This window comes from Clytia hemisphaerica, unplaced genomic scaffold, assembly GCF_902728285.1.
Source record: "Clytia hemisphaerica strain Z4C2 unplaced genomic scaffold, Clytia hemisphaerica genome assembly, whole genome shotgun sequence".
Classification (NCBI taxonomy): Eukaryota; Metazoa; Cnidaria; class Hydrozoa; order Leptothecata; family Clytiidae; genus Clytia; species Clytia hemisphaerica.
Genome location: NW_027104387.1, coordinates 632,691 through 653,624, shown reverse-complemented (window position 1 = coordinate 653,624; position 20,934 = coordinate 632,691). Strand labels below are relative to the sequence as shown.

At 34.5% G+C, this 20,934-nt stretch overlaps 2 protein-coding genes across 2 annotated transcripts; one reads left to right on the top strand and one right to left on the bottom strand.

Annotated features, from left to right (window-relative positions):
- Nucleotides 1-1,762: 1,762 nt before the first annotated feature.
- On the bottom strand, nucleotides 1,763-15,865 carry LOC136819507 (protein phosphatase 1 regulatory subunit 37-like). Its single transcript, XM_067075740.1, has 12 exons — nucleotides 14,944-15,865; nucleotides 11,629-11,726; nucleotides 11,015-11,060; nucleotides 10,650-10,750; nucleotides 10,048-10,318; nucleotides 9,608-9,753; nucleotides 9,264-9,395; nucleotides 6,629-6,770; nucleotides 6,332-6,498; nucleotides 5,072-6,083; nucleotides 2,638-2,761; nucleotides 1,763-2,416 (listed from the first exon to the last, which is right to left on the bottom strand). Exons 1-11 carry the CDS (start codon nucleotides 15,614-15,616, stop codon nucleotides 2,649-2,651), a joined length of 2,901 nt encoding a protein of 966 aa, XP_066931841.1. The 5' UTR covers nucleotides 15,617-15,865; the 3' UTR covers nucleotides 1,763-2,416; nucleotides 2,638-2,648.
- A 1,551-nt stretch (nucleotides 15,866-17,416) lies between these two features.
- On the top strand, nucleotides 17,417-20,560 carry LOC136819496 (tetratricopeptide repeat protein 9C-like). Its single transcript, XM_067075726.1, has 4 exons — nucleotides 17,417-17,694; nucleotides 19,106-19,158; nucleotides 19,596-19,719; nucleotides 20,035-20,560. The coding sequence occupies exons 1-4, from the start codon at nucleotides 17,442-17,444 to the stop codon at nucleotides 20,130-20,132; spliced, it is 528 nt and encodes a 175-aa protein (XP_066931827.1). The 5' UTR covers nucleotides 17,417-17,441; the 3' UTR covers nucleotides 20,133-20,560.
- Nucleotides 20,561-20,934: the final 374 nt, after the last annotated feature.

Sequence of the window (20,934 nt, the reverse complement as noted above, 5' to 3'; positions counted from 1 at the left end):
TTTTGCCTACTCTTAGGTGCCAAATAAAGGGGGGGGGGAGGGGTAGAACATTTTCGAGGTCTCAATAAACAGGAAGGGCCTAATTGCCGGGGGATTGGAAATTGTACTTCTGAAAACCCCAAATTAAGGTAAATATAGGCCAAAATCAGGCTATTTAGAGCAAAATAAGGGACCTTCTCTTTGACAGCTGAAAAAATTCTTAAAAATTAATAATCGGTTGGGGGAGGGTCCTAATACAGACAGTGTCTACCTATTGTTATATTATGCTTATGTAAGCAAAAGAAATGTTTTCATTTTCCTCTTTCTGACCGATCTTGCTCCACATCTGTGTCAATCCAATATGAAAAAGCTTGTAAATAAAAAATGACGAGTAAGCAGGCAATATCACTCTTATTTAAAAACAAAACCTTTCTCAAACAGCTTTAAAAGTAACCATAAAAAGGTCAATGTTTTAGAAAAATTGCACGAATTTTTCTGGCATTTCAGCTTGGAGGATCTCACATTTATTGCTTCGATCTACGGCAATGAATTTTGAATCAGCCGTAGATACTGGGTCTGTTGTACAGACAACTTAGCCTGAATCGCATACCTCTACAAAACCCTAAGAGCACGAACCCGTTAGTGGATGCAAGCGGCTTACAGACAACTTGGAGGTATACTTAGTATTTTGCTTATTTTTTACCGAATTTGAGCCTAAGTACAGTATGCTTATAAAAAAGAGTGCAATTGCCTAAGTTCCCCCCATTCGACTGACATACAATGATTGAAAATAAAAAGAATTTAACGATGTATTTATAATAATATTTCAGGGTTTTCTTTTTCATAACAATTTTGTTGCAGAAAAGATAAAAAGAAAACTACATTATGACAATTACACAGTAGATCACAAAAATACTCTCGGATGGAACAAATATAATAAGACGAACAAAAACAAACAATTTGAGTGTACAGACAGGCTCCTATTGCTTTTTTCTAACGATCACTACTAGTCTTCAAAATTCTATAGGGCGATTAAAATTACGAGATCATGCTCACTTTCACAATTTCTAGAAACTATAAAAATGGGTGTTTCTGTAAAAACTAGAGCCCATAACTCAACTGAAGTTTTGAAAAAGAAAATCACCCTTAGGCTTAATAGAATAAACAAACAAAAACAAAGGAATAATTATTATAATTATTATGAAAAATGGTAAATTATTATATTATATACACAAGAAAACAAAGTATAACAAACAAAACATTATTATTTATTTTGTTTAAACATCCCTTTTTGTAATTTCTATTTTCTAATCTGTCTAGTAGAATTATGTTTAAAAAAATCTTTCATCCAAAATTTGTCCAGCACCGAAAATATATTGAATAATTTTTGGATTACATAATATTCATTCACAATTTCTATAGGACTGAATCGAGATACAGCGTGTCATGAAAATCTTTGCTCTCGGTAAAAAAGCCTTTCAAATTTATCTTTCAAACGAGTTGTAAATTTTATTCCATATCTTTATTCAGAGCAATGGGCTCTTCCAGAAAATGTCCGTACATGGGGGGTGGAGGATATATTGTCCGCGGGTAGCGAAAAATCATCAAAATTTGCCTTGTCCGTTGGGTAAATTTGCTCTGTCCGGGGGTAATTTGGGTTGTCCGGGAGGTCAACTGATGCTTGTCCGGGGGGTAAATCACTGAAAATTGTTATATCCTTCACCCCCTATTCAATTTTTTCTAATAAGCAATTATAACAAAAGGTATCGAATGCAAATTCTTTCATCAGTTAAAAAACAGTATTTAAATCATCGGCCTGGAGTGAATTTTTTCAATTTTAAAATAAAAAAAAGCTCAAAAAAAACTAAACGCTTTTCTTCATAAATCTATGCAAGTAGAAATCTTTGACAATATTAATAATAATAATAATAATAATGATAATATAAGAAAAAATCGTGGATATCATAGAAAAAAATCTATGCTTAAAAATCTCTTCAAATGGTTACTTAGTCTAGTTATTGACCCGAAATAATAAACCTACATTTCGGAAAAATTTTCAGGACATTTATGAAAAAATAAATTAGAAAGAAAAATCATACGCAGTGGTGCATTCTTCAGTGGCTTGTCAAGAATCAAAAATATAGCTTTTGGGATTTTGACATAAAATTAGTTAAAAACGCCAAAAATGGTCCAGTTTGTTCCGGTTACAAACGGAAGGTGAGTAAAGATTATGAGTAACAATGTTGTTTGGTGTAATAAGTTCTGACGATGATAGAATTTGATGGAATATAAAAAATTCAATCACATTTATATCACTTTTTGTTTTGCCAAATTATGGTAATTATTACGAAAAGGAGGAAGGTTAAAAAAGGAGAACTATTTCTCGATTTTATTTGACATCTCGCCACAAACAATAGCATCGGGGGTGATTGTTGACCTGAAAAGGATAGATCGAAAATGAATTTAAAATCCTTTTCGTCACAAAGTGCAAAATGGTGACTAGGGGGAAACTATTTGACCTTTAAAAATGCTAACGGATCTAAGAAGACAATTTTAAGACACTCAAACAATGACCAAAATATAGAGATTCACTTTTGATCTTCAAAAAAATGGTAAAAATAATGTTTAACAACAACAACAAAAATTTGAAACACTCACACATATGAACTTCAAAGAGAAGCATCAACAGGTATGGGTTGTTGACCAGTGACAACAATGCTACCAGTGTTTCCAAGTATGGAATTGGAATCTGTGACTGGAAAATTCGACCCAACTTCATCGCCTGAGTGAAGAAACATGAAAAAAGCAACTATAGTTTTACAATGATGATGATGAAAATTGTACCATATAAAAAAAGGTTTCCATAAATTCAGTTTTACTTGTGGTTCACATAGCGCCGTCCACGTGACTAAAGGTTCAATCTCAAATTAAGTGTCTTGAAAAATTGGAAAAAGGCCTTTTTGTCATATGAAAGCATTGACTATTCCTCTACATGAAAAAATGGCAATCTCAATCTCAAAGATGACCACCGCAGTAAAACTTTAAATTTTGTAAGGTACTAATCTTGAAATTTAACCTTTAGTCATGTGAACGACGATAGAATCAATCAGAATCATTTTTTAATACTTTTAATCGTGATAATTCTGCCTAATCCCATCTCAAACAGAAAAAAGGTCGAGGGTCAGGGGGGGGGGGGTACAACCGCAGGGTACTAACCCATAGCCGGGTGGTGGTGTCTAATTTGGAAATTCAAAAAAGTTAGTACCCGGTACTAATTTTGGGGTGGGGGTGGGTATATCTCCAATTTTAAGTTAGTACCCGGTACCAATTTTAGGGTGGCGTGGGTATCATTTCAATTTTTCTTCAAGTACTCAGGCCCTGAATATGGTACATTTGTTTAATTTTTTGTCTTCAACTTTCAGGATTTTGATGAGAAAAGATTTCCTTGTTATGGCTGACAGTATCTGACAGTATTGAAAAGTTCCCCCTTCCAATTGAAGGTACTTTCCCTGCTTATCAAGTATGTACTCTCGGGTACCTAATAGCCGGGGGGGTTGGAAAAAATCTCAAAATTTAATAAGCGGGGGGGTTGGAATAAAAATGTCCTGGGTGGAAAATGTTTTAAAAGAAGGCTAATACAGCAGAATTAAGACAAAAAAGGGAACTTTCAAAAACATTTTCCCAAAAATTAATAAGCGGGGGGGACGGATATTAGGTACCCGAGAGTAGGGAAGTTTGGAGGTTGTTAGTTTCAATAGTTTTCAGAAAAAAGAACTGTTATGTTTCTATCAATAAAGAATTATTTTATTCAAATTCATGGGTACTTTCCCTACTTTCTAAGAGGAGAATTTTATGACCACTAAGTTATAAAAATATTGAAATAGCTAATGTAAAGAAAGCTATTGTTCAAAATCAGTATTGTTTTAATTAGTGAGAAGGATAGTTCGACTTTGACATCTCAAGTTAGAACGAGGTATATGTTTCTCATTGCCTTCTGATGAAAAGAATTACAAGCTGTTGCATCCAAAGTGATACAATCTGTCTTTTAAACAATAAAATTCTTATCCAAACTGATGACCATTCTTACAGCCTGGTTTTTGTTAGAGGGGTTAGTTTATTTTAGTTTATTGCAGTTTATATTATACCCTATAGCTTATTTCTGTTTATATTTGTTTGTTTGTTTGTTTGTCTGTTTATGACAATTAAGACGGAAGCAGGTCAACTAAGCAAAGCCAACCAGAGCCAACAATGCAACTTTTTTCTATTTCAACTTCTTTCATAAGATTGACACAGTTTTGAATAATTTGAAAAATTCCAATCTATTGAAGAAAAAAATAAGGAAATCCATCCAATCCAAGCTTTCATACTATTCTTCAATTTTTATCAACTTGATTTTTACTTCTTCTGATAGATATATACTTTTATTGCCGTTATTACAGCTATATAATATTTTACTTTTGCCAAGGAATTTCCTTGTTTTACCTTTGTAATTAAAAGTTGTGTTTGATTTAAAGAACTTTTAAGAGGATCTGACTTAAAAACATGGTATATACAAGTCATAATAACAACAAAGAGCTGCTTTTGCTGGCTTTTGAAAGATTGGGACCATGCTTGGCAAGTTTTAAGGGTGGTGTCTCCTATTTTCCTTGGTAATTTTAAAGCCGGTACCCGGTACTAAAAAGGGGGTGGGGGTCCCTTTTTCCTTAAAAAAAAGTAAGTACCCGGTACTAAAAGGGGGGTGGGGGTCCCTTTTTCCTTAAGAAAAAGTAAGTACCCGGTACTAAAAAGGGGGTGGTGGTACCTAAGACAAATTTTTCTTAAAAATCAAGTTAGTACCCTATGGGTTAGTACCCTGCGGCTGTACCCCCCCCTGCGAGGGTATCACATTGACGAAGAATGTCAACTAGTCCGACTGATGATTCGAAAAATAATAAAGTTCAGATTACTGAGAGACTACGGCATAATACTGGATCTACTGGTTGACCCACAAAAAAAGTACAATACAAGAATTTCGAAAAAGAGATATCAAGTTGAGGATTTTCTAAAAAATTTTCACTGAAGTAAAAAGTATAAAAACCAGATCTATACTTACCATCGTCGACTTTTTGAGCATCAAAATCTGAACTGGTGGTTGTACTCACTGTCTCGTCAATCGATACCTCTGAAACCAATTTAGACAGCCCGTTTTCCAAAATATCATTCCCTGAGTGTGGAGTTTCCAGGCTAGTGGACTCTTGTTTCAAAGTTTCCTTTGCCGCCTCTGATTCTGATGATTGAGATTGTTCTCTGAGACCTAATGGATCATTTGTTTCACTGACATCTATAATCTCCATTGGACTGTATATTATATGGTCATCATTCGGAGGAGGTTTCGTTGTACAGTCTAGTGACAAGCTCGTTTGCTCAGACTGTGTTCCAGGTTGTGAATCACGTTCACTTTCAGTTTCTATTTGTTTACTATTAGGGTTTGTTTTTGTTTCAACTGTCTTTACATCCATAGAATGTGCTTCTGCTATGGATACAGCATCTTTGGGTGTTTGCTTCTTTAATTTGCTATCAAGGCTAGTGACGTTAGCTATCTTGTTGGCGACGCCTGCAGCATGATTACCCAGGCTATCTAGTATCTTGGTAACAGAAAATCTATTAGCTCTTCGTTCACTAGAGTTCGCTGGCGGTTTATTGAGAATATGAACACCAGTCTCTTTAGGAATAGCTGGGGGAGACGATGAAATAGCACTTATGAGTTCTTTTTGTGTATGTGGAATTTGTTGTGCGTTTGTAGTTGGCTCTGATGGACCAGCCCCTTTATCAAAGTGTAGTGGAAATTTCATCGACATTTGTTTCTGGTCCGTAAAAACAGGGCTGAATGGCGTGATCGGTTGCTTGCCACCTTCCGGATGGAAAACATCATCGGAAACAATACAATCATATTCACTGTTCGATTCTGTGGAAGCTTGTCGCGTGATGTTCGTAGTAGCACTTGGTTCGTTTGATGAAATAGATGAGGCCATGGATTGCGTCAAGCTTTGTCTAGCTAGTTGTTTATTGCGGTGACAGAAATTGTATATATCAACAAGGACGGTTTGCATCACTTGTTCCATACCCTGAAATTTAGGAAAAATCAAATTTCGGACTTTCAGACTTTCCAAATTTTGACTGGTGGTCAAAATTGGCCCGTTCCTTACGATTAGACCTTGCAGGAGACATAGAAAATTTATAACCTATAGAATGATTTGAATTATTTCATTGTTTGGAGCCATTATGAGAAATTCTAAACCTAATAGTCGTAATTCTAGTTTGACCAACGAAGGTATCAAATAAAACAAAGAATCTTTATCAAAATTGGTCATACCGGTTCTTTGCGTATGTCTTTATCAAGGTCAAGTCTAAGAAGCGATTGATTCACTTTTAAAGCCATGGAGAAAGCCATCAAGCCAGCTGTTTGGATATTGTTTTCACGAATATCAATGCGCGTGATACACAAACTATCTGCTAACACTTCAGCAAGAGCAACAGCACCTGAATAAAAAGCAATCAGTATACCTTAGTCAGTCAGGATGAAATTTGATATTTAATTGATTTGAAAGTCTGACTTGGAAAATTTCTATCAAGAGTAAATAAAACGTAAATTTAAAACAAAAAGAAATACCTTCACTGCCTAATTTGGTATTCAAGAATCCCAATTTGTGAAGTGATTTATTCTTGATTAGTCCACTCTTCAGCTTTTGTATACCGAAGTCACCAACTCGATTGTGGCCCAAGTTCAATGCTTTTAACGATTGTGTGTGTACCTATAGGTGAAACAAACAATTTCTATTTCACACACTTGTTGATAAGTAAACTACACTATTGTATTGTAGATTCATTCACTGGGTTTTGACATGTCTCTATCAAAACAGGGGGGGGGTACCAAGTCAGTGTACTGGAACATAGGGTACTAACTTGATTTTTGGATTTTTTCCAAACAATTAGACCACCACCCTTTTTAGTACACTGTACTAACTTTTTTTCACGGTCGGGGCTTTGACACCACCCTTTTAGTACAATGTACTAACTTTTTTTCACGGTCGGGGCTTTGACACCACCCTTTTAGTACACTGTACTAACTTTCTTCCACAGCCGGAGCTTTGATACCGCCCTTTTAGTACACTGTACTGACGTTTTTCCACTATTAGATTTTTATTACAACCCTTTCAGTACACTGCACTGACTTCTCCATGACCGGATTTTTGATACCACCCTTTTAGTACACTGTACTAGCTGTTTTTTCGATCAGATAAGTTTAGAAACCACCCCTTATAGGACACTTACCTGGGGGCACTCCAGGTAAGTTTTTTGGACTTTGGAAAGTGCACTGTAAGGGTTGATTTGTGAGCAAGTGGGAAAAAGTGCACTGTAAGGGTGTAAAATTTTATAAAATACCAAATTTTGAGGTCAAATTTGAGAAATTTCAAAAAATTTTGCCCTGAAAAGGGCAAAAAAATTCGAAAATTTACACTATAAGGGTCGATTTTCAGCCAAATTTTTCCTGCACTGTAAGGGACCGATTTTAGAGACCTGATTTTTGGCCGAACGTACGGTCGTTTTCACCCCCTCCCCCTGGTGATTTCACTTATATACAGATTTTTTTCAATTAACATCAATCCAACAAGAATACTAAAAAACATAAAACAATAGAGCGGATTTGTTTTCATAAAACTTGAAAGCTTCGATTCGAACATGGCTTGGCAGCAGGTTTTAGGTGCCCCCTAAGAATTCAGGTGACCCCTAAGATTTAGGTAACCCCTGGTTGCCAAATATTTTAGGTGACCCCTAAGCCAATGGCACGTCAAATTTTTTCGAAAATCCTTTTCAAACAATCAAACAAAATACAACAGTTAGTTTAGCTTATTGCTAAATAGAATAAATGCCCTAACAAATAAGAGATAAGCTAACTACTGAAGGTTCATTATCAGGGTTTTGTTATTTGTAAGTCAGGGTGCAGATCCCTAGCCAGACAGATTTTTTATCTAAGTAAATGCAACAGGACTAAAGAATTCTTACAGATCAGTGCCGTAAGAAGCATTTTCATATTAGGGGGGGCTGAAGTTTGGTGACACCGCGAGGGCCAACCATGGTTTGGCCCGAGGGGGAAAATTTTGAAAATTTGAGCTGTAGATTGCTTGAAAATGCACTCAAAACATGCACTTATAAGACAATTATGACAAATTAAAAAAGAAAAACTTTGCATTTTGCAAAATAACCATTTTTTAAAAAATTATTGGGGGCATAGCCCCCCCCCCAGTTGCTACGGCACTGCAGATAATATATTAGATACCAAATTGTCAGTTTTTGAGCTTTGCTTACATTAAAATATAAGATGACAAAGTGCCAACCTATGATCTGGTAGGCTGCTTATAATTCAATCACCAAATATAGAATCTAGCCCCCAGGTCCATCTGAAAATTTAGGTGACCCCTAACATGGTTAGTCCCCCCTAGCCACAGTAAAAAATCAGGTACCAATTGCTGCTCGACCTTTTAGCCCCCCCCCCTACGGCCAGGGGGGGTTCCAGCCATGTCGAACGTTTACAAATTCAAATTCTTGTTGTTGCCATAATGTAGATAGGGCCTTAAAGAAAATGTAAACAAGATTGGACTTAAGGCCGGTCTCCACTTGCGCATTCTGCGACTCTGAAACAAATCCAATCAAGTAAACAGGAAACATTGGGAGAAAATCAGTGTACCAATTTGTATAGCTTAACCAGCCTTGACTTGAAGGTCTCGGACCAGCTTGGACCTTGCAAATTAGGGCAAATATACATGGGAATTCACTGGGTTTGTGTGTTTTTACCACTGAAATTAGTACAATGTACTAACTTCTCAGTGTGTACAATTCAGAACACCACCCTTTTTAGTACAGTGTACTAACTTTTTTATTGTATTTTTCTCAGAGGACCACCCTTTTAGTAAACTGTACTAACTCAATTTAACCTAAAAAATACACCACCCCACCAGCTATGGCCCAGTACACTGACTCGATACCCCCCTGATCAAAATAGTAAAGGTGCTTTGAAAACTACAGTCAACTCCTTCTAATTTGAATCTCTATCATTCGAATCTTTCTGTAATTCGGACTAAAATATTGCTGGAAAGTGGTTGAAATTATTCTTTATTATTCGAATCTCCGAAGTTTTGGTCCCTTTAGGATCGAATTAGAGAGAGTCAACTGTACTATCAAATATTACGTAAAGTAAGGCAGTACAAAGAAAATTCCAAAAAATGTATGGAATGAATTTTTCATACCAATCCTTCAGTCAGATAGGTCATTCCTTCATGTGTCAAACCATTATTCCAAAGGATAAGTGAACATAGGCCACCGTGATTTTGTTCCGATTGATCTGATAGTCCATTGCAAACATGAGCTAAACCAACATCCTTAAAAAGATAGTAGATTTTATAATAGATTGTTCAAATTTGTATTGTAACTCTGGAAGAGTTTCTTTTGAGGCTAATTTGAGCCTATTGTGGTGATACTTTTGCTATTTGTATCAAAACAATCAGATACAAGAAATATCTGTCCATTGTCTGTGAACTGGTCTAATTTTAAACAAGGAGGGTTAGTAAACAACGAGGATTAGACAACTCACTTTAATTTGATTATTTCGCAAATCAAGTAGTTGAAGTGTAGTGTTATACGTCAACATTGCACCAATTGGTGATCCATCACTGGACGATAAATCGTTATCCCCAAGGTATAATTCCTCCAAAATCTTGTTGTATTTCATAGCGGTGGCTGAAAAAAAAATTTATAAATTTGCTATTATAGTAAAAGTGTATTATTAATAAATATGTTGTAAAACAGGGCTGTCACAATTCATTTTTTAATAAAAGTAAGAATATTTTCTAAGAGAAAAGGACAAAGGTTTCTAGACCACTAAAACATTATTGAGGAGATTTGAAAAGAGTTACTAGGAGACTTCAATCATCGTAAACTAGTGTAACCTGCCAGTCGAGGGTAGTCTGTTAAAAAAACGTGTCCAAATACTCATTGTTTGGCTTGAACGAGGAAAAGGAATATCAAACATACTTAGAATCAGCATTGGCCTTCCTGAGAGGAAAACACCTTCCAAATGTAGGATTTTGAGTGGAGGGTCAGCTTTCAGACATCTTCCAAAAGTAGGCATCGTCATATCTGTCAAAAGGGTTCTTCTTGCATCCAAATAAGTAAGACAAGGAGTTTTACGAAGCATTCTACATAGTGCTTGCCACCCCCTCATTCCAATTTTTGGATTACAAGCTATATTTAATTTGCATGTTGAATGATAAAATTCTATCATTTCTAGCAGAGCAGTTGCACCCTACAAAAGAAAAAGAATGCAAAAAATCATCATAAACAAAATACATCATAGTAAAGTGAGCGAAAATTTCAAATTTTGGGATTTTTCAAATGGACATCTAGAACTTGTCAAAAATCTGATTTTAATTAATTTGGACTTATTTAGAGTACATTCCATTGACCATTTTATTTCACTGGTTCATTGTGCTTCCAAATAAAATCAAGACCGCACCTTTTAATTTAGTCCTTCAAATACTGAACTCTCAAAAAGTTTACAAAGGTCAAATCCTATCAAAAAAATACAAGCGAAAAATTCCCAAAATAATGAATAACAAAAAACTAATTCAAATTACATCTTCTTCAAGACTACAATTTTCCAAATCCAGATTCTCAAATTGTATACGTCTGAAGATTGATTCCAAAGCTTCACATGAACGGTTATCCATTCTTGAACCTATCGTAAACAACAAATTATTCAAATTCAAATTTCAAGTGTGTAACATAAAAGTAAGCTACAATTTACACTGAAAGAAGATTTTCTTCTTATAAAATGACTTTCAAACTGTGTTCCTAAAGAAATGCACGATTGAAATACCTTTAGATGCAGTGTAATACAACTAATATTCCTAGACACATATTTTACAGATTACGGCAAGGTAAAGTGTAGCAAGTGAAGAGATTTCTTACTATCATAATCACAACATGAAAAAGTATTTACCTCTAAGTACCAATGTACTTGCTCTAATTGAAAGGTCTGTAATATCCTAAAAATTAAATTTAACTCTAAGTAGATTATAAGAATTAAACGACACAGGAAAAAACAAAAGTGGAAGAAATTTGATAGGCATAAAATAGCAAAAAATACAAAAATAGCAAAATCAAGGTTATTACCTTTTAAAGGGAACTAATTCTGGGAAAAACGAATTTTAGCAAACAGAAAAAATCCTGAATATTTTATAAAGTTTACAAGGAATCAATTTTGGTGAGGCAGCAGCTTTTAAATTTTGGTAAGATATTATTGTGTAGAATGGCAGGGTAAACCATGATATTAGGATGAGTAACAGCCATTAAAAAAGTCTTTCTCACATCACCACCATCAGCACTAACTCCAGTATGGAGTAACTGCTTTCAGTGTAGTAACAAAAACTTGGGACTATTTCAGAAAATCGTGAAAAAGTGCTGAACTTAAAATATTGAAATCATAAGGAAAAATTAGTTTTCCACATAATAAGGTATCTTAAAAGCAAGTTTTTACAGTAATAGATCAAGCAAATGTGAAGTGGTATCATATTATAACTGCAGTAAAAAAAAGAGCATCAAGTGATTTTTTACCTGAATCTGCTTTATTACTTTTTCGTTTGCCTTGGTTTTTTGCTTCTGACATGAGTTCTTATAGAATGAAATCACTTCACCTTTTGAAGGAGTTTGTACTAAAGAAAAAGGAATTTTAAATGGCAAGTTAAGTTAACACAGAGAAATTTTCAGTTGATGTATATTAAACAAGAAAATAAAATACCTTATTGGAACTAATTTTCGCGGGTTTTAATTTTAGCGTTTTTCGCGGTTTTTCGTCAAAATCGCGAAAATTTGATCCCGCGAAACATTTTGAGAGTTGAAAACTGCGAAAATTAAAACCCGCGAAATGCAATTTTCCGGATTTTTTTTTTCGACCGCGAAAATTAGTTCCCGCGAAAATTAGTTCCAATAAGGTAAGCGTAAGGCGAGGCCGATTTAATTTGTTGTTTTACGGGCCAAGCTACCCAAAAAAGAGGGTCGGTCGGTCGGCCAAAAAAATAAAAATAAAAGTAGAATTCACCTATAAAAACTACTACATCTTGACAAAAATGTGAAATAGAACAGAATAGAAAATAAAAAAACACAAAAAGCTGGATAAAATAAAAAATTGATTATAAAATACTCGATCCTTAGAAAACTACCAAAATCTTGAAAATTTGGCAGTTTGCAAAGCAATGAAAACAAAAATGTACTACCAAAATCAATTTTATTTTCATTTCGATTTTTGGAATTTCAGGGTCGGTCGGGCCAGTAAAACAACTGATCAAATTGGTCTCGCCTAACATAGTAACTATAAATATGAAAAGAAACTCCGGAAACTGATAGGTGGGAATCATAAATTAGAAGGAATCAGGTAACAAGGTTAGACCAATTTAGAATAAAATTTCCTAAAACACTCAACTAGAGGGCTAGCAATCACAAATATTTTTTTTTTCGTCACAGGACCTTTTGTAGGACATGATACAAACCAAGTGTCTGCACGCCAAGCTAAAAAGTCCATACACAATCATTAGCCTATTTAACATTCTCAGACTTTGTAACCTAACGATTTCATGTATACTTTTAGGCTTGACGCACAGACGCTCTTTTTATTTTTAAGAAAGACGGTAAAATATAAAATTAAATGCATGAAAATTGGTTTACTATATGGTTATTATGTCAATAATTTTTGGAGTCATGTATTGTTTTAGCCCCTAAATTATGAGGTCAAAATAATATCACATCCTACTAAAGGCTTTCCACAATAATCAAATAGATATGGTAAAATCAAAATGTTGTGTTGAATAATTAAAAGAATCCAACTCCAACATCAAAACAATGACAAGAAAATATTTAGTACTCCATTTTAGAAATTATATCATCTAGTCATTATAAATAAGTCTATTATTGTTTTAAGGCTGGAGTTTTTAATTATTCAAAATGACATCATGATTACGACAAAGTGATTTTTTATGCAATAGTTGTTTATGCCATCCCGTTCTCCTAAACGACTAATGGGAAAAGGTCTATTTGTGAAAGATCTTTAGGCAAACTGTCTATTGAATTACAAATCACTACAGTTTTTAAATTACTTGCCCTTATCCAGTAAAAACGGAGTAAATTATTTTGTCTCTTAGTTACAGATATGTTGTAAAAGACAAATCAATTAGCTGATGTCGCCAATAAAAATATTATGCTGAAGCTATTAGTAGTAGATAGTTATTCAATACTATAAGTTAGTCTAATATTGACACCCCTCTTCTAATTCTGACACCAATCTTTTGATCTGGCATTAATAATAATAGGAAGATGGAATCCCTGGTTGAAACCTTCTTTTTTTGCTTTGTTGTCAGAGGCAAAAACATCTTTTTCAATCAGTGATTCAGACTTTCCTATTATTTTTTTCTGTCTCTGAAAACAATATTGGAATTAGATGAGGGATGTCAACATTAGACCAACTTACGGTGACAACAATGATGGCCTAAATGACTATGCTTGGCATTGATGCTTTAGATGATCAATTCTTTCAAAGACTTATTTTTTTTCCACGCTAAAAAGACATATTGTGCTGTGACTTTCAGTTGCGTTACTGTAGCAATACAAAGACCTTGCTGTATATCTTAGTACAATAAGTCATAACATCATTATAACATATTTTCAACATTCAATTCAAGTACATAAACTTCCAGGGGAGCCTCAACAATGAAAAATTCCCCTAAGCAAATTTTTATTATTTTTAAAAGGGAAAAGCATCCTTAAATCTACAAACTCATTGTTTCTTGAGAAAGCAACTCATTAAAAGACGTTGGAATGGGACCAATGTCTAAGGATTACAGCGTTAATTACAAATTAATTTTTATTATTTATTATGAAGCTAGACCACTTTTAATGTTTTCATTTTATTATTTATGTTACATTGGCGAGAATAACTTTATAATAAGTTTATGCTAATTAAAGAATAGGAATAGGAACAGATAGGAATAGAAATAGAAATAGAAACAGAAACAGCGTAAAGACCCGGTCTATCAGAACAAACTATACCGTGAGTGGTTCTAAATCCGACAGCCCTGCCTAAATCCGACCCCCAAATAATTGCCATGAAAAAAATTCTATGTTTACAAACATTCCCTCTCCAAGTTGAACAATAAACTATTGCAAGAACTCTTGAAACAAAACATCAAACAAGATGACTATAATGTCAAGATACCAATTAATGTGATCAAAAAAGTGTGAGTTGTAAAAATAATTACCTCTTTTATCTGAATCCGTTGCTTGTGTTTACAGGTGTTTAAAACATTATTTTGTATAAGAAGCACTTATTGTTATTTGGTTCAATTGGTTCAGTGTATCAAATCTCTCAGTTTAGTTGACACTTTGGTATCTTCATATCATTGTGTCACAGCCAAACATTTGTTTTTATTTTAGTTTGTATCTTTGAAAGACCCCATCGGATTTAGGCAGGGCTGTCGGATTTAGGACCACTCCCGGTAGTTGTTTTGGAGAATGCGACAGCCTTTTGAATAACTAATTATTCCACCTGACTCCACAACAATTATCTAGAGATAAGACAATTTATCACATTTTTATTGGATGAGGGAAAGTAATGTATGTGAAGTAATTTAATAATTCAATAGGCGGTCACATTCTCCAAAACAAATGAAATATCCTCTACTCTTGGTCTACCCATTGATTCAAATATTTTCATCTGACTGCTTTTGCTTCATGTTTGGGAACCTAGAATTTTACTTATCTTTCATAATTTTTTAGCTTCAAAATATTTTATTGACCCACTGATTTGTTTTTGATTTGTAGTAATATAAAATTGACGAGAATTAAAGATATTTGTGTGATTGCTACTCTAGCTAAATTTACCATTTCTCCATGGATCAACTGGATCAATGAACTCTTTAACATAATTATCGTATCCAGGGAAATTTACATTCCGTTTTGCTTCTGATTGATGTGGCGATTCCTGAGGTGGCTTAGCCTTTTTGAGGCAAGAAGTTAGATCTTTACTATGAAAGTATCTTGTTTTTGAAGGAGATTGGTTTCCTGAATTTGATGAAAGCCTCCTTTTGGAAGAATTTTCCTTTGTTGAGTTATTAATATGTGATTCATTGGAATAATGATCTTCATGAAATATGGTTTCTTCTTCATTTCTTTTGTTCTCATCATTAGGGGAATCTTTTATTGAATCAATTAACCCATTTACTCTTTCTTCTTTCAGTTCTGAATTCGATAAAGGCTCAAGGATTTTCTCAGTAGTTTCTTCATTGTTTTCATTTGTTTCATTTTTCACACTCAAAGTATTTTCAGTAATGTCTTCAGAGCTTGAGTCCAGAGACTGGGATGCTTTGATTTGTTGAAGAATATCATCATTATTAACAGTTAAAGGTGAAGGGCACATCAGAGAGTCATCATGCTTCAATGCTAGGTCCCTTTTTAAGCTGTTTGGTGATGAATTTGGCGAATTACTGAGGGATGGAGGTCGATCTAATGTCAGTTCTTTTCTTCCAACGTCAAGTTCACTTTCACCGTTTGCCATTTATAGTAGAATTTTACCATGAGAGAAAAACATCTGTTTCAAAAGATAACGAACCGACTGAAGAATTTTCAGATAGCCATCAGTAGTCAAAGTCACTGAATTCTTGATTTTTCAAGTTAAACCCATAAAATTGTAATCTTTCTCTTCTATTCATCATCTTCAGTTTCCTCACCGTCGTTTTGTTTGGTTCTGGCGGCTATGATCTAAATTACGCTCGCGTCTCGGCTATCATGTTGTTTTTCTTTTCTTGACAGTACACGCAGGCCTGGTACCGAATGCTGTCAGTTAGCTCTCAGTTGTAGAGGAATTTTTAAATTTTCTAAAAAGGAGATACTTTATAATGATTTATTGTCATAAATCTTCAATAAAATATCTGATTGAGATCTAAAAATTGAAATAACGAATAAAAAATTGATGATGTCACTAAAAGTCTTCATCAATCTTCTTAAAAACCTCTGCGGGTAAGAGCTCAAAATCACTTTCGTTTTCTAAATTCCAATAATTTACCCAAAACATTGAAGAACGAAAGTGGTGCCATTTTCTTGTTGCGGCAGCTTCCAGCAAACCAGCAAAAAGCAAAAAGTGCAAGTGGGGTTGGTATAAGCAAATTTTTTATATTTTATAGGAAGTTTCTAAAGGCTTGGGGACACGAGAAGTTTTTTTTCGCGTTGGTGCAAGGCAACATGCTCTATTCCAGTAACACAAGAAAAAAGTGTGTTTTCCCATGGTTTCCTTTTTTTTTGGTTTCATGGGATAAAAAGTGAGGAAAATACCCAAAAGACAGGCTGATTTTGTCCCTCAAAAGTCAGATTTCACTTTTATTATTATTGGTAGAAAGAAAAATGAAGTGGAGACACGTCGAGAAAGCTTTTCAGGTTGGTGGGATGGAGCATGTTGCATTACACCAACGCGAAAAAACTTCTCGTGCCCAAGCCTTAAAGGTTATTCATTCATCTTTCTAGCACAACATCAGAAAGATTTAATGTTTTTTTTACAAGAATAGTGTACTTTGGCTGAGCTGAAATCTCACGCTGATATTCTTATAGAAGTTATTTTTATAAAAAAAAGCGTGTAATTTCATTCTCGCAAAAAAATGAATGTTGCCTTTGATTTGAAAAATTCCGAAACTATGCAAAATTTTGAGGATTTTTTTTCAAACCATCCTACCATTGTTTTATACAAGTTTCCCATTTCTACACTAAGATTCCTTTCCACTGTATTACTAGCAGAAAAAGAACAGGACTTCGGGTAGTTGAAAAATGAGCTTCGGAAGGTTAGGCAGTTTTGTGAGTAAACACAAGATTTTCCGTACCATTAGAAACAAACCCTTTCCAATCTAATGGCGGTTATCCCGTGAAAAATAGTGGAAAGATTCTGGAAAAGTGACAAAAATCTTAGTGTGGAAACTTATAAGAAATAACAGTACTCTTTAGGTGCCTTTATAAATGCCCCCTGCTTGTTAATTTTTCAATCTTTTTCCTACCCCCTGGACCTTATTTTGACCCAACATTTATTAATTTTTGAAGAGTCCCTTACAGTATTTTGCTCAACTACCTTACTTTAGGGGTATTAGAAGTATGATTTCCAACCTTTTTGGATGACCATCAATAATATGTTCCATTTGATTCATAAAACATCTTCAAATTCAGTCATTCAGTTGACCGGTACTGTCAATTGGGGTTACTTTCATAAGTGAGAGGTAACTTTCACCCGTTGCAGATCACAATATTTTCTGGTCCTCAATTTATAAAATTCAATAAAATTCACGACATAATTTGTGATTTGTTTGATTTCATTTGTTAAAGATTGTCTACAAAAGTAAGAAATGAGCAAAACAATAACCATAAATGAAAAACTTGAGAAAGCTGGAGAAGAGAAAGAATTAGGAAATGGCTTTTTCAAAGAGGGGAATCTTCGTAAAGCTATCAAAAAATACCATATCGCGTTGATGTATATCAAGGATTTGGAGAAACCAAGCCCATTTGATAAATTGGCTGGAATTGAGCCGAAAAAGGTCACAGATAGTGAACTTCATGGAATTAAATCATTAAGAAGTGTTTGTTATAATAATCTGTCAGGTAATATATAAAAAATATTTATTGTGAATTCAAGTTTGTAAATTTGTAATAGTTATCGGACAGTTGCGAGTACAATATGAGAAATATTTTACGAGTTCCGAGATTTTTCCGTACAATATTTTCCGAGCCTTTAGGCGAGGAAAATATACGGAAAATCCGGAACGAGTGAAATATTTCCATATTGTACGAGCAAATGTCTGATAACTGGTTTATCGGTGACCCAAAAAATGCACTTTTTGTGTTGGAAGATACTTTTGTAGCAAAGTGACGTTAGATTGCTTCTACCGCTACAATGCAACAACATCTTTTCGTCAATTTATATTTTTACATGTAAAATACAAGATATATTGTACTCTTTTTAACCAATCAGATTGCAGATATTTTTTGGATCGCCAATAAAATGCTATACTGTAGAAGGAAGTGAGATTACATCTTGTTTGTCACCAACAAAATTTTAAAATATGTTGATCTGCAGAATTTTTAAGCTTATTAACCCTTTAAGTGCCACAGTCATTTTTTTCTAATTTTTTTAAAGAAAATCGCTAGTTCAAACTTTAAAGGCTTATATCTCCGGATCTAGAAGGAGTTAGAAGCCCGTTTTTATAGTCTGTTGGATAGCTTAGAGTCTACTCTTTCTTTTAGGCGCCTTTGGCGCCGCCCGATTTAAGAAGGGCGGGCTGGGCGGCGGCTGCACAGACCTGACTGAATGATAGAAAGGTGCCGAGTGGTAAAACTTTAAACTAATTCGCTGGAGGACAGAATCAAGTTAATCAGGGCCAAATTTGGAGGTTCTAGGATCACTCGTTGACCAAAAATGGTCAAAAAACGGTCAAAATCTTAAAAAAGTGGATTTTTGTCAAATTTTTGCATTTTTTTGACTTTTTAGCTTAAAATCTTGCTGAAAAGACTCACTTTTGATTTTTTTTTGCTTGGCCATGAAGCCCAATGCAATCCGATTCCTACAAGTTAGACCAAAAATGACTTTCTAACTCAAACTGGGCCCTCCTACATAGCCAATGTCTGATATATACGACATTGGCACTTAAAGGGTTAAGCTTGGGAAAAGTCTTTCAACTGTCTACTACACTGAAATTACCTTTAAGAATTGAGGAATAATAGATTGAAAAATGGGCAATCAATCGTAGTAAAATACGGTATTTTTCTGACCAAAAAAGTATAATTCATGTATTTCAAATTGTTCCAGCTATACTCGGTACCGTTTTCTGCAAGGAAAATTGCATATTCCCTTTATATTTTACTAAACATACTTATTATATTAGGATACTGATAGACACAATAGGTGTCAGAAATTCATCTAACCTCACCAGAGGTTCTGATTTAGGTTTATTTTATTTAGAAATTTGTTATATTAGATATAAGTGGTCTTTATTTTAGACTGTTCTTTTTTCAGCATGTCTTTTAAAATCTGAAGAATACCAGAAAGTCATTGAATACACTACCAAGGTTTGCCAACTATGTTTATCTCTTTATACATTCACCTTGTCATTTGACACCTCTCCCTCCAATCGTTTTTGACCGACTAAAACTTGGAACGACTAAATGACATTGAACACTCTCTTGTCAGTGAATGGCTTAGAGCGATGTTATACTATGGAAATTATAATGGAAAAAGTAAATTTAGGACCCTGTCTGATATCTTCAGAACCTAAAAAGGGATCCTGGCCAATGGCACGTCCCCCGGACCCTTTTTTGCCTAAGTGCCCCCGTGGAATTATATAATCTATTTGCGATATGGAAAGGAACCTAAGGGAAATAACTTTGTTCCTGCTGCTTGAAGATAGATGCCTAAAAAATAAAAAGCCTATAAGCCATATGGCTGCGATTTCGCTATTCAATTTTTTTGAATTATTGTTATTCGAATTTCGTCTTCTGTGCTTTAGGCTTTGGAGTATGACCAAAGTAACATCAAATCGCTTTATCGACGTGGTCAAGCTCATTTCCATACTAAAGATTTCGATAAATCAGAAAAAGACTTTCTACACATCAAATCGATAGACCCAAAAGGTATATAATTGTCCTGTTGGATATGGTTGATGATTTTGTGCAATAAACTCTCACCACGATAACGTCAGTTTACCTTCGAAAGGTTATTGTTTTGTTACATATATACCTTTTGTTTAACAAACATTATCGTGGGGAGAAGTTTTTATTCCTACCAATTTTAAATTCAACCCTCTCAGGTTATTATCAGGCAATAATCGTTTTCCTGTTTGTAAAATCTGCAAACTTCTTTAACCTCTCGGGATTTATTGATACCACAGTCTCATTTGCTTTTTTAAAAACGATTTTTGTTTAGCGTTGATTTTTATTTTGTTTCAGAGACATGTTACAATCCGTTTATGAAAAAGATTGAAGCGAATAAGAAAGTGAGAACGGTCAACGAGAAAGAAATGTATCGAAAAATGATGGATGGTTGATGCAAAATCATGACTCAGCTTTTAAAGATGGTGGAGTTTTTGGGCGGTTGTTGAATAGGCAGGGTTCATCGAATTGATTCACTGTCGTTAATATCGGGATATTTTACCGCAGTACAGCTCTTTTTCATTTGACAAATTTGAGAGACGTTTATTCAACCTTTCAAGAGATTGTTCGGATTTTTTAAAACTTGTTTCTGATGAGTAATTAAATTAGTGTTGTTCATTTTGAAACTTTCACAATAAGGAATATTTTTTACTTTCGTAAGCTGGAACACTACGGCTCAGTTAGTAAGACTCCTGCATCATTGACCCGGTCAGATCCACCCCGGTGGATACTCTAGTGAATGGAATTGCCTAATTTCAAGCCCCACTGGGATAATAATTGAACCCGGTCAAAATTTATTGAAACTTTCCACCCTATGGGGCAGGATTTTGAAATGTATGGTCATACCCAGGTCATTACTTTCATGCAGCAGTTCAACCCGGTCAAAAATTCCAGATGTTTTGCGGGAAGCGGCCTTTCAAAGTAAAAGTCTCTCTTAGTTTTTTATCGGCTATAATATAATTTTCACCTGCGGCGCTTACCCTAATGTTGTTCAATTGAGAAATATCATAGGTGTCCTTATGCTGGTGGAAATCGAAGTGAAAACGGAGAGATTTTCAGACCTCAAAATTAAACACAATTTTGTTATTTTCATCTGTTCATACTTATCCGATGGGTTTTAAAACGCCAACGAGTCATTGAGACAGGATTATTTAATAATCCTTGGGTCTCCGCCTTCTGTATCTTGTATATATCAAT